Source organism: Botryllus schlosseri, chromosome 4 (assembly GCF_051294905.1).
Source record: "Botryllus schlosseri isolate E-star chromosome 4, Bs_hap1, whole genome shotgun sequence".
NCBI lineage: Eukaryota > Metazoa > Chordata > Ascidiacea > Stolidobranchia > Styelidae > Botryllus > Botryllus schlosseri.
Genome location: NC_137239.1, coordinates 28,457,046 through 28,470,992, shown reverse-complemented (window position 1 = coordinate 28,470,992; position 13,947 = coordinate 28,457,046). Strand labels below are relative to the sequence as shown.

The following is a 13,947-nucleotide window of genomic DNA, read 5'->3' as shown; positions in this document are numbered from 1 at the left end:
TACCTATCCCTGAAACGTGACATTCTTTCAGTTTTTTAGACCAAAGCCCGTCCTCCTGGCACTGGATAGCTTGCTTGCCCGGCCCGGTAAGGGTGTCGATGCATGATCCGTTACAAAAACTACCCGCCGACTGCCAGTCATAGTTGCAGCTCGCGGGCGATACCAGGACGCCGAAAGCGACATTTGCCGGCGGGCATTTCTCTAGGCATGTGCATAAAAATGAATTAAAAAATTTAAAATAAGATATGCGAAAAATATAACATAACAAAAAATAAAATCACTTCGGCAGTACGGAGTTCCTTGTTCCCACTGACCGATTTCCGCGCAGGTGCGGGTTTTTGGGCCGGACAGACTGCAATGAGTCCCACATGAGACAGACACGTTGGTCCCGGGCACGATATGACTCGACAAGTATCTGGATTAAATAACCGAAAAAAAAAATTACGAGTTTTAGTATTATCATTAGTAAAATCATGATTGTAGCGTAAAACAGAATTGCAGATATGTATGTATAATGTCATTAGCTTTTTATGAGAATCCTGGACATACACAACTTCAATATACAATTGAATAGTCTATTCATGTAGAAATGAACCAAAATAATTCTGACTAACACTCATCAGGGGTAATCATCAGCAGCTAGTAAAGAATATGAAAAAACATTGTATGTCTACTTCAACAATCGTATCACCAACTATGAGTCTAACTCTGCGAAAAACTTACAGTCCTTCATATTCGACCATCATATCGCAATCGTACGAAAGCGGAACAGGGCATGCGTCCAGCAATATGCACGTCGGCATATCGTGGCTCCAAGTTCCATCAGCGCAGGACAATGCGTCCGATCCGACAAGAGCATACCCGACGTGACAGCTGCGCGCATGAAACAAATTGCGTCAACGTTCAGAGCGGTGTCTTCGAACCTGACTCGCACGAACTAATGGATTTTCAACCTCGGCCACTCGCTTTTTAAAACTGGCAGCTAGAGATGGAACTGCTCAGTTTTCAATATGCGCAACTAGAAAGGGAACTAGAACTACTCCTTTCTTTAAATCCCAACTAGAACTGGAACACAGAACTAGAACTACACGGTGTAGACTACACCTTTTTCAAAATGAGCAACTGCAACTACCCACTTTTCAAAATGCGTTACTAGAAAGGAAAGTAGAACTATTCATTTTTCAAAATCCACAACTAGAACTACAACTACCCACTTTTCAAAATGCGTTGCTAGAAATGAAACTAGAACTGAAACTGAAACTACTCAATTTTCAAAATCTACAACTAGAACTAGAACTACTCATAAAACCAGTAGTTACTTGATTATCAGCTAACTAGATTGGTAGCTGGTCTGCCTCGAACACAGCCCTGACCTGAATTGGCAAACGTATCCTTCCCTGTGTTCTTCTTCCGTGCACTTTTGCGGATGCACTTTGCCGTTTACTGGCGATTGCAATTTGGGACAAAACCCTAAAAAACGCGATCGAAAAGTTTTGGCTATACGTAGAAAGCAAATTATCGGTAATTACAGCTAAATTTACCCGGCAGAAACATGTCAAATGTCAAGATGGGTTCCAATATAAACGATGCATATTTAAAAAAAAATACGATAAAGTGAACAAATACGAATCTTTTGAAGGGACTCTACGAGGTTCAAAACTCCAATATACAATTCAATAATATATTCACATTGAAATAAACCTGAATATTTTTGGCTGACACTCGTCAGGGGCTAACGTCAGCATCTAGTTAGAGAATCGGAAAGAACATTGTATATCAACAATTATATCACCAAATATGACGTCAACAACACAAATAATTTGAATAATCGAGGTGAACAGATGGCTTAATCTCATCGTACCACTAAATTTTGCAAATTAAGACACAATTCAAGTACTAGAATCATAGTGTAAAGCCCAGGTAATGGGACAGTAGTTTGACAGGTTTACAGATATTCCTAGCTCGTAGCATTCAGTTTTGGAGCATACAACTTGGACACAATACACCGTATTCGACTCACTTGCGCACTGCGGATTATCTCCCGTCCACGAGCCATACCCTTTGCATGTCCTCGAGCTAACACCGAGAAGCTTGTAATCGTCGTCACAAGAAAATTGACACTCCGTGCCCAGTGGCACGTGGTATCCCTGACACCACCGCGGCGACACAGTCCCGTCATCAGGGGCAAGAACGGGCGGGCAGATTTGAACGCATTCGAACGGCGTGTCGCTAGACCAAGTGCCTTCAAAATCGACAAATGTTGTTCGGTTCATCAAGAACCATAGTTCATTCCCATAAGAACGTGAATAGCGACGTCTGTACAGCAAGCTTGGGTCACTTCATGCAGTTGTCCAGCGGCATTTTCAGGAAAACGAGGATTAGGATTAGCACGGTATTATAGCAGTGCTTGTCAACCGGGAGTCCGCGAAATCTCCAAATTTACCAAATGGTTGATAACCTAATTTTTAGTTTTTTCAAATTAGAGAAATCACGAGGCAGTTTTGCTTCATAACAGCTAAAAAGAAGTGCCATCTGAGATGAAATATTCTTCTGTGCAAACTAATTTTAACTGACTAACTGCCAATAGCCTACTGATACAAACATATTGCTCTTTAGAGATATTTTGTTGGGGTTTTAAAAGAAAATTGTTTGCAAAAATCCATTTTCTCCTGATAAGAGATGTTATAGCTTCAGGAAAGGTCATATTGTGCTGTTTATCGCTCGCCTACAGTTAATATTTGCACAAGACGGATGACGGTTGCACAATAATCGAGCTAAATTAGAACTAAAACTATTCCACGAAGACATTGAGAACCACTGAATTACAGCATTAAAACAGTTCACGAATTGCATTACAATTATAATGAGAGCTTGACTACCTTTCACAGAATATAATAGAATGAGATTTCCAGCGTAAAGCTATCGCTAGGAAGAAATACATAATATCTAGGACATAATGGTACTCACCATCATCCAGGCAAGTTACAGTCGCCTCCCCAACAAGCAAGTATCCTTGATCGCATCTATAAGTACAGCTTTGCCCACTGTACGTACCGCGGGTCAGACAATCCGAAGGGATTACTCTACCGGTCTCATGCGGGATAGGTAACCCCGTACATTTAGTAGTACCTGTTAAGTAACAAGGGAGCTAGTCGCTGACGATTACCCCGCGCCACTGTTATAGTGCAAAACGAGGCAAGCTTGGTGAACAGATGTTTTCAGGGTTGAAACCAAGTCGCAAGGTTCCGAGTCACAAGTCAATCTCACTTTTCTAGTTTTGACTCGAGTCAAGTCGAGTCATTTTCAATTCACCACCGAGTCAAGTCCGAGTTCAAGTCAGCAACCAGAGGGTCGAGTCCGAGTCATGGTATTATGACTTGAGTCGGAGTCCAAGTCATTGTGTTGATGGCGCAGTTTCTAGTTAAAGTCTTGTTAAATCCACTTTTTATAACTCTGTTTGGTGATATCGAATGGTTCGCATTTATAATATACTAATTTTTCCTCACTTTTAGCAGTTTCTGGTCGCATTTTCAAGTACCAGTGCCGATAGACAAAATCCCAATAGAGTGGTTACTTTACTATTCTTCGAAATTACAATGAAACGTCGGTTTCAGCCGTCCTAGTCTTGAGCCATGTGGCTTGGTTCGAGTCACACGCACTGACTCAAGTACAAGCCGAGTCAATACGCAAATTGACTCGAGTCGAGTCATTTTACGCATTTCAAAAAAAAATTTGAGTCAAGTCGAGTCACCAAAAAATCGCGACTCGAGTCATTACAATCTTGGTAAAGTGTCCTCAAGGCAAAAAATTTTCCAGTACTTCTAATACAATTACACATGGATCACCTTTGCAATTCGGAGAGGCTGACCACTTTCCATTACCAAGACACGTGGCCTCGTCCACAGACGCAATCCGATAGCCTGAATTACACTCCACCTTACACGTGACGCCCTGCACAAATTAACAACGCTTGCGACACAGCAAGTCGGGGCCAAATCAAAAATTTAACCTACCACGGTCAAGCTTTGCGCGCTTTGACAAGACGTGGTGACCACCCTCCCGTAGAGTGGCGGTACAAATGGTGAACACTGGGGATATGTCCGCATCAGGCACGCCGTCCCTGAATATTTCGAGACAGATTCATCACAAAACTATAGAGATTAGCATGGATTTGAATTCCAAAATATTGTATTTGCTTATCTGAAGAGCTTCTTTGAGGTACAGAACTTCATTATACAGTTGAATAGTATATTGATATTGAAATAAACCCGGATATTTCCGGCTGACACTCGTCAGGGGTAATCGTCAGCAACTAGCAGAGAATTCAAAAGAGCACCGTATATCAACAATCGTAGCACGAAATAATATGACGTCACCGGCATGAAATGTCGAAATGAATGAGTTCTTGTACCATCTAAAAATAGTAAATTGGGTTTAAACCAGTGGTTTTCAACCTTTTTTTAGACACGCCCCCCCTTTATGATAGTGCAAAATCTTGCGCCCCCCTTATCGTCATATCACAAAATCCAACCGGGACGCTAGCAACCCCAACAGATTGTTTGATGGCATGGAAGGTTATGACTGTTGATGGGAGAATTAAAAAATATGAAATTCGGTCTCTTGCTGACGATTACCCCTGACGAGTGTCAGCTGAAAATATTCGGGTTCATTTCAATAGGAATATACAATTCAATTGTATACAGAATTTCTGCACCTCAAAGAAGCTCTTCAGGTATAGGATTTGGAGGCATACAGCCAAAACTCATCCAATTATTTGTTTCACAGTAACAGCATTTTAACTACTAGTTTCGAACTTAACAAAAAGGAGAAAAAATGTAGAAATTCAGTACATATACAGGACAACATCGGGCATACTTCAATATCAATCTACTACTCAATTGTATACTGAAGTTCTGTACCTTCAAAAAAGCTCTTCAGATATAATACACTATTAATATACTATTCAATCTGCTTATCTCCGTAAAATGCCGAAAGTAGAAATTAAAATTCGCGGAGCACACATTTCTCGTGGCGTTATCGCAAGAGATGCCATTTCATACCTTTGACAAAGTAATTCTCAGCATACCAACGCGACGTAGAATAATAAGAAGTCTCCATGACTAGGTCTAAGTCGTCGGAAGCAGCACCGATGTCCAGGAAGTAATCTGTACCTGAAATCGAGATAAAAAGTCAGTCACACCAAAAAAATCTTATAGGGTACTAGTCTGATATCCGAAACATCCGTTTAAATAGACTAATTAATGTGAAACCCCAATAATCTAAATCTGAAGCGCCTGAAAGTAGCTGAAATAAAGAGCTGTTTACCGGCAACCTTTATCCTTAGCGCGTCTGAATTCACGCGCTGTGAAGTACCGCAGTTCCAAAGCTGTGTGTTGTTTGACGCGTCGCACGTCTCGAGAGTAATCTGCAGTATTCATTTGTAAACATATCAAATCATGTCAGGATTCACAATGAATAAACTAGACGCCGAGGTTGGCGCTATTTCAAAATTGATTTCAACCCAATGAGATATAATTTGGCGCAAACCCAGCTTTTTGTATACATATGGAGTTTGGTACTGACTTACAATATTTAAATTTCAGAATAGTTCACAGAACCCATGTGTCATTGGTCTGTGCATTAGGGCTATTTGATAAATTGTTGGCTTGGCTAAAAAAGTGCAGCACACCAAATTTGGCTCAATCGCAATCTGTGGAAGCAAAGCTGTAATTTTTCAAAATTTACTGCCAATGCCATGAAATTATGAAGTTATTCTGAAAAATGGCGCATAGCAGATTTGTCTCGATACCAGTAGAAGCCCAAGTTGTTGAAGTAGAAAGTTTTGGATTTGAAATAATAGTATTTACGGTGGGCGGCACTCTCCGACACTTAGGCGCTAATGAATATCTTTGCGTTTTTTTCTGAAATAATCCTTATTTATGCCGTACTTATAACTTAGTGACCTGGTGAAAGTGACTCTGGCCTGGCGCGATGCGGTATCACTTTGTCATAGTGAACATATGCAGTCTCATGGAATATAGTTGGCTCATCATAGCATACAACCAAAACCCCGAAGATTGAAATGGCACCAATTAAGCAGACTTTATATTAAAGAAATGGAACAGGTTCTGTTAGAAATAATCCCTGATCTATAGTAGACTACAAAAACTCAATATACAATTGAGTAATGTATTCATATCGCAATATAACGCAATAGTTTCGTCTGACACTCGTCAGGAGTAACATTGTATATCAACAATCGTATCACGAAATACGACGTCACCAGCTGAATTTTCGAAGAATTGAAGCAAAGAGATCTCAAAGTACTATTTTTACACAGTAGCAGTTTGTGTGAGCCAAGAAATTCAGATTCATTTCAATATCAATTTATATAATTCAATTGTAATCCTAGTTTAGAAATAAATATTCGGGGTTCAAAAAAGGTCTCACCTTGCCCCATCTGGTAGCACTTCCGGCGAGACACAATCCACTTTTGGTGTGAACGAGTTGTTGCAAGTTGTCATGCCAATTGAAATATTGAGCCGGGTCCTTGACCGCGCAGGGGCCTCTTTTCACATTGCCCCGGACAGTGGCGCTGAGGCAAATTGTACCGTTTGGTTCCAGTAAAGAAATAATTTGAAATTGCGTATCTCCTGAAATACAAAACAAGAGGTGTGGTCAGTCATGCAGTATCAGGGTTGTAACCAAGTCAGAGGGTTGCTAGTTAATCTCACATTTATAGGTTTGATTCGAGTCAAGTTGAGTCAACGAAAAATTTTAATGTCAATTATTGCTCACTTCCAACCTGCAGAAGCAAAGTTGTTGCAGTCGAAAATTTTAGACTCGCAAAAATTTTGATTATAACTCAACCATTTCATGGGGTTGACGGTAAAATTTGAAAAAAATTCAAAAATTTTCAAATCTCCGTGTCTTCAGTACTCGTTGAAATGGATCCGAATTTGGTGCACGGCGTTTTTTTAGGCAATGTAACCGTTTCGTGAGTGAATCCTCGGAATCCAGCAAAAAAAGGTTATTTTTGAACAATCCTAATGCAAATACAACACACATTTCTAATTTGAAATCTCGAAACGTACTTATGCAATGAGGCTTTTCCCAGTCCCATTCCCCGTCATCTTGGCAGTTGATGGTAGCGCGCCCGTCCAAAACATACCCAGGGTCGCAGATGAACGAACAAGACCCGCTCCTACACGGCGTGGGGTCGATGCCGCCGTCCAGAATGCCAAATATCATCGCGCAAATCTCTGAAATATCACCGTAATGGGGTTGCATGTCAAAAATACTGGATTATAATTCTTATTACTGGTTACAATTCTTCTTGTAATCTATTTGGAAAAAACTGTATAGCAATAATCCTGATTATAAACCAATTTGGAAAAACTGTGTAGCTATAATTCCAATTCAAATCTAATTTGGAATAGCTGAAAATTCTACACCCACTTTTACATTCAAACAATCTCTCCGACCAAGCCCCGGTTTCCAGACAGGTGCGGCTGGCGTTCCCTGCGATTTCGTACCCCGTAAGGCATCCCGCGGTGCACACTTGCCCGTGTTGGGGTTCGTCAAAAACGCAATCTGGGTCAGCGTAGTACGCGTGGGCCGGTAGCGATTCCGTCAGCAGAGGACACACTCCTGTCAAGGACACAGTAAATCTGTGATACATTATAGTACATTTATCGAGAATGGAACAAAAGAGGCACAGATAAATCGATTAAAGAGTAAAAATTGTCACATTTCGAACAAAAGCCAGGTGAACTCAATACAAATCGAATAGTATATTCATATTGAAATGAGCCCGAATATTTTCGGCTGACACTCGTCAGGAGTAATGGTCAGCAACTAATATACTATTCAACAGTAATTGAAGTTCTGTACCTCCAATAAGCTCTTCAATACAAATCAAATAGACGATTGCTCACGGCCGAGGAAAGTCACTTTTGTGGTATTTTAGACAATTGCACAACAGTTGAACATGCGGCACTTTAGCACAAGACTGTTATAACCCCCAACTGTGCCTAATACCAACCCTGAAGTTGACCCTCTACCCCAGGGGTGGGCAATTATTTTTCCGCACGGGCGCAGTCAAATTTCTTTTATCTATACTCCGCAGCGTATTAATAGTATTTCTAAATTGAAAAGAGTGAATTAAATTGTGAATACATGATGCTGAGTGGATGCATCGATATTAGGCAATGAGAAAGTGAGGGTTAATTAACAAAAATATTATTAATTCGCTGTCATAATCAAAACAATGTTAAACATGATACATTTTAAACACTTTTCCCTTAGCCGTAATTTCGCCAAAACAAATTCTTACAATGTCCCTCGCGCGTACCTACGCATTTTGGAGGCGGGAACATCCAAAGTCCGTTTCCCAGGCACTGGGTGACCGGGTCTCCTACCAGCAAAGAATTTCTGCCCGTACACTGGTACAGGCACCGGACCCCCTCCTGTACCGTGTCGATTTGACATTCGTCAGCCGGTCCTACGCTACCGCCAGGGATGTCGCGCAGTGGTGGACAGGCGCCTGGAATTGGTAGTTAATTTCCATGATTAAATATATATTTTTTCAAAATTTTATATATTCGGATTTTTATTGCGAAACAAAACCAATATACACCACGCACACATCCAAATTGCTTTGACTAATCACAATCAAAATTTATATTCAGGTTAAAAGAATTGATAATTAAATAAAATTGTCAAGATAATTCCGATGAGCAGTTTACAAAATTTTTGTTCGCACATATCCAGATAATTTTCCTAAGAGGGGAACAAAATTTTTATTCAATTTCAAAGAATTCATTTTTGTGACGTATTATATACATTAATGTTTCATTTCATATATCTAATGTTGCATTTTTACCCAATAGGTATTATACACAACGCACATATCCAAAAAAGTTTGATAAGCCGGAATCAGAATTTTTATTCCGGTTCAAAGATTTCGTTTCCATGATTAATAACATATTATTTATAATTTTGGTTTATTACATATAATTTTATAGTTTCATGCATTTTAATACATACCAATGATTTTGATACAAATCGAAATTTGAAGTCCGACTCAAAAATTTTTCACTTATCCAACATTCCTCAAAGTTACTGAAGTTAGGCAGTATTCAGACGACTCGAACTATTCGACTTGCCCTCGAAATACAGATTTCGTGTCATTCATGGCCTTTTTTTAGTTGTCCCAATACAATCACCACCACCAATACAATCAAGAGGAGGATGTATGGTAACGCCACTTGGCTCGAGTCACCTCCAAAAATCATGTGACTCCACTCAAAAAATTTAGTGACTTGTCTCAAAATGACATGAATTGTGAGTAAATTTGCTCTCAACGATGCAGTGCAGATGTAACAATAAAAATCCAACATAACTATCGATGGACTGGCCTCGATAGCTAACAATATGAAATGCCTTCAGACTACACAAAACAAAAATGTCTGGTTCCAAAAAAAACCCGCTCATTTCCTAAAGTACTCGCAAATACCTCCTGGTCTCCTGGAACACAAACTGGAAAATGTAGCTGTGTTCAAACTCAACGTCGTAAAATAGCTGTGCGCGTCACTCCAACGCTGCAATACTACCTTTTTCGAACCCTGCATCAAAAGTAATCCCGTAATAATCTTCTGGCGTATGCTGCATACGGAGGTAATCAAAATAGGTGGTGTTGCTACTCTAGTAAAAGTAACAGCCCATGTAATTACCAAATCACAAGAAATATTGGTTTATAAGACCTGCCTTGGAGTCTAACACTTAGCAATCATGATTTCACTGCGTTCGTAGCTACCTGACATGCATGTACCATTCGTGCACCATGCCTGGACAACTTTAAAAGTTGCACGATTTATCTTCTCGACTAACGCAAAATGACTAATGACGCGATAGCAAGTAATAGTGGTATAGGCACTGCAAAAGAGTAACTGTATACTTCGTTCCTGACCACCTCTGAAGATAATATAGGCAAACAAGCGAGGGGATAGCCAAACTTCATCCGTATACCGCAAAGGTTTACGCTTTTAAACTTGTAATATAAAGGCAAGGATCTCATGACAATTTACATTAAAGGGTTACTAAGTGGATGTAGAAGCAGGGATGTAATGACTCGAGTCACTTTCTTAAAAAAATAGAGAATGTGCAGAGCTTCAGCACACAATTGAACGATGTATTCTTTTTGCTGCTATCAACATTGTGTGCGTTAAATCACGGCAATAACTCGCCTTCATATAAGTGCTAGGAGAAAACTCGGTGTCTTTCAGTAGGAGACGGAATGGGTTTTGCGTCGAGCACTCCCAAAGCTGCAGGACATCGTCTATGTTACACGATGACGTCATGACGGGCTCGTCGTCACGGATGTAATGCGCCGCGAGACAACGTCCTGACGCAATATTCCTGCAAAGTTAAATTTATTATTTCAAAAAATTTTCTGAGTTCCTGAGTAGGTTTTGCCAGGGTTGTCACCAAGTCACGAGGTATCGAGTCACGAGTCAATTTTACTTTTATAATTTTGACTCGAGTCAATTCCCAGTCATAGTGTTTACTGGGTGATATCGAAAGACACATTCATAATGTACTCATTTTTCTTGCTCTAAACAGGTTCATTAGGGGTCTTCAAAAATGGCTTTTTTTTCTCAAATTGTTAGGTTACCTAATTTAAGCCTACATTCCAGCCAGTAGTCGAGTTGCTACAGGAGAAGAAAGTTTCTATCTATTATGTAAAAATAAATTACCAAAAATTTCGCAATTTTCTGTTCACCCCGTGAAAGTGTTAGGTTGTCTATAGGAACGATGTTCACCAAAATTTGGTTCAATTCCAACCAGCGGAAGCGGGGTTATTGCCGTCGAAAAATTTGAATTTGAATAAAATAGTGTTTACGGTGGGTGCACCTAAAATAAACAATTAAAGAATTGGTCACCGTAAATACTACTTTATTCATAATATAAATAATCCACAAGTCAAGTCAAGTTATGACACGAGTCAGCGGCACAGTGATTTTCCATAACAACGCATCAAAATTGAATAATATATTCTTATTGAAATGAACCCGAATATTTTCGGCTGACACTCGTCAGGGGCAATCGTCAGCAACTCGTAGAGAATTTTGAAAACAGCATTGTATGCCAACAATCGTATCACCAAAAATGAGGTCGAATAATTACTGGATATTGAAGTTTTCGAGCCATCTCCATTGAAATAATTTGATGGTGTCAGCGGATGCGCTGAGACAATCCGCCTTGGCCGCGCGTACCACGTCCCCTTCTTCCGTTTCTCTCAAACATATACTCTCAGAATCGAGAGACTGCATGATATACATCGGTACGCCCGTTTCTGAAAGAAATCGAAAGCAGTGTGCCGCAATTTTCTGCTAAATAAATATCACGCTATCCCGAAAAACTACAATATCAAACTTGTGTCCCACAAAAACACAAAAAATCAGTGTTGCTAGGAACCATGTAAACAGTGTTTTATGTTATCTACAAATGTATCTCTAATGAAACTCATAATTGGGACTGGACAAAATTGAATATTAAGTTCCAAGTTAGATATTTGAGTATTACTCAGTATGAAATCACAGCAGTATAAATAACATGGAAAGTTCAAATATGTGCCTTTTATAGTTCCACAAAAATATAATGCAAGTTGTACAGCATATTAAAGATTATATGATATTTTCGTTCAGAGTACTCTTCAAAGCTACTAGCCACATACCGACGCATCTCGGAATTTCCGGGGTCCAATCGCCGAGCCCATCACATGAAACCTGCGCCAGGTACGAGGGGGCCAGGCCCCGGTCACACTGTACATGGCAGACCGTGCCCCAGATGTACCTGTCGTGCGAGCATTTGACGGTAGCGTTCTGCACGGTGAACGGGGTGCAATAGCCTGCGAAAAACATTATACAATCATCTTTCTGGTTGCTGACGATTACCATCGCAAGTGTCGCCGGAAAATATTCGGGTTTATTTCAATATCAATATATTACACTGGTTAATTATTCACCTAAATAGGAAAGATTTTGAGCTAAAAATTCCGAATTTTGACATTCTTTTACCTTAAAAAACTTATTTTTCACCAAATTTTGACCTTAAGTATGTAAATTAGATGTTTTCCCCGCATAATGTTAGAGCTGTACTACTTATCTTCATTTCTGGTTGGAAATGTCTGTCCTTACGAAGTAGTTTGGACTGCAAATACTTTTTCGACCTGAAAACTGACAAATTTTCACACCAAAAAACGTTATTTTACCGAAATCTGGGACTATGAAGGATTCCAGTAGTTACATCGCGCATATTGGTAGAAATAGTTGAAATTTTTTGTAGTACAAGGAAGATACTTTCCTACATTCTCGGGCAGAAAGTGTCTGTCCTTACTGAGTAGCTGGCCAGGAATGGAGAAAGAACGTTCAACAGTAGCAGTTGTTGGCTGGCGACACTCAAGTTATGCGTGCACTGCTGGCGACACACCGTGTTGCTTTGTTATGACAATATTGTTTACATCACAATTTTTCATCATGCGCTTCTTGATATAAGAAACAATGACCACGCAGTCTTGCTTCAGTTAGGATATTGCGGTACGTTGAGCATAACACCATGTCCACCTATTTGTTTCATTTGGCCGTTTATGATTCACAATGAGCAGACATTGGGCCGTCTACAACGGTAGGCCTATAAAGCAGGCTACAAGCTGTAAAATATCAAATGATAAGTTCACCGACAGTGCAAACATTTACGATACAAACGAAATGCAGGTGGCAAAGAATTTTGACTTTGTGTGTATTTTGACAATTTTTTGACCTAACGCTACAATTTTGACAAAAATTTTGACGTGTCAAAAAAAATCGCCCTACCGATAACAAATATCACATTAGTTTGCCAGATTGACTATTTCACGGGTATACGTCGGTATCTCCTAAACTAAAGTCAAAATTACTGCATAGTACATCAAATGCTTGTTGCTATTCCATACTAATATACCATTAAGGCGTAATACTGATTAACAGGCACAAACACTTACTAATGCATCTCGGAATGGGTGAGTCCCATTCCCCGTTCTCCATACAGGTCACTTCGCTGGCGCCCTCCAGTTTAAACCTCTCGTCGCACGCGAATTGACAAACGTGATCTGTAACTATATAGTCTCCGTAGCATGACGCAGGGTATGCCATGCCGTTGTATAGCTTCGGCAAAGGATTACATTTTCCTGAAAGTTATCAAGCCGGGTTCGTACAGGCGTGCAAATAAATTGTTCGTATTCAAAAGAAGGTATCTCATTCTCTCTCTTATGTAATATAATGACCATATTATCGCCATATTATCACAGGAACAACAGACTGAGTAAAATGAAAATGTTACAATAGTGGTCATAGTCACATTATCAACACACTAATAAAGATATAGAACTACATAACATAATTTTCAGCTCCGCAAAAATCACAGCTACCCATTTTTTTGTGTCCTATTTTGGACATGAGTCAGCGAATAGTCAAATAGTTTGCTGCTAAGACATAACACCTCTTCCGATTACAAATAAACGTTTCAAACGTAAAGTTGGATGGCATTCTGCGACACGAAAGTGACTAAAAACATGAACACGTCAAATGCAACAAAATCATCCCATGGCGTTCTCGAATAAATATCCACGGTTATCATATCATTGATGTGTTGCCTCAAAATCACCTTCACCACTGATTTTAAAGGAAAAAAATTCGATCTGATTATTGTCGAAAGAAATCTGGAATTGCAAAATAAATGTTTAGCTTTTCCCGCTTATTTTCTTGAAACTGTTTCCAATAAGGCTGTTCAAAATTTTTTTTCCGAATTTTACTGGCCACTTGATAAAATTGTTAAGTCGCATAAAAACATGCTGCTCGATTCCAACCTAAAAAATCATTGCTGTTGGAGAAAAAAATTTGGATAAAT

The 13,947-nt window shown here is 39.6% G+C and overlaps 1 protein-coding gene across 2 annotated transcripts in view; it reads right to left on the bottom strand.

Annotated features, from left to right (window-relative positions):
• The window catches only part of LOC145437719 (uncharacterized), an 87,290-nt gene that overhangs the window by 13,607 nt on the left and 59,736 nt on the right, over window positions 1-13,947 (bottom strand). The window contains exons 44-62 of one of the 2 annotated variants that reach the window (XM_080314997.1): window positions 13,043-13,228; window positions 11,738-11,911; window positions 11,188-11,356; window positions 10,248-10,419; window positions 9,518-9,626; window positions 8,354-8,545; window positions 7,459-7,650; window positions 7,095-7,262; window positions 6,451-6,653; window positions 5,326-5,425; window positions 5,061-5,171; window positions 4,014-4,120; window positions 3,846-3,951; window positions 2,968-3,129; window positions 2,021-2,242; window positions 1,374-1,470; window positions 724-873; window positions 282-415; window positions 4-201 (exon numbers count right to left, since the gene is read on the bottom strand). In XM_080314997.1, the coding sequence (XP_080171123.1) occupies window positions 4-201; window positions 282-415; window positions 724-873; window positions 1,374-1,470; window positions 2,021-2,242; window positions 2,968-3,129; window positions 3,846-3,951; window positions 4,014-4,120; window positions 5,061-5,171; window positions 5,326-5,425; window positions 6,451-6,653; window positions 7,095-7,262; window positions 7,459-7,650; window positions 8,354-8,545; window positions 9,518-9,626; window positions 10,248-10,419; window positions 11,188-11,356; window positions 11,738-11,911; window positions 13,043-13,228 (2,952 nt within the window). Of the gene's footprint in view, window positions 1-3; window positions 202-281; window positions 416-723; window positions 874-1,373; window positions 1,471-2,020; window positions 2,243-2,967; window positions 3,130-3,845; window positions 3,952-4,013; window positions 4,121-5,060; window positions 5,172-5,325; window positions 5,426-6,450; window positions 6,654-7,094; window positions 7,263-7,458; window positions 7,651-8,353; window positions 8,546-9,517; window positions 9,638-10,247; window positions 10,420-11,187; window positions 11,357-11,737; window positions 11,912-13,042; window positions 13,229-13,947 lie in introns of both variants that reach the window. The other variant, XM_080314998.1, reaches the window with a different exon arrangement.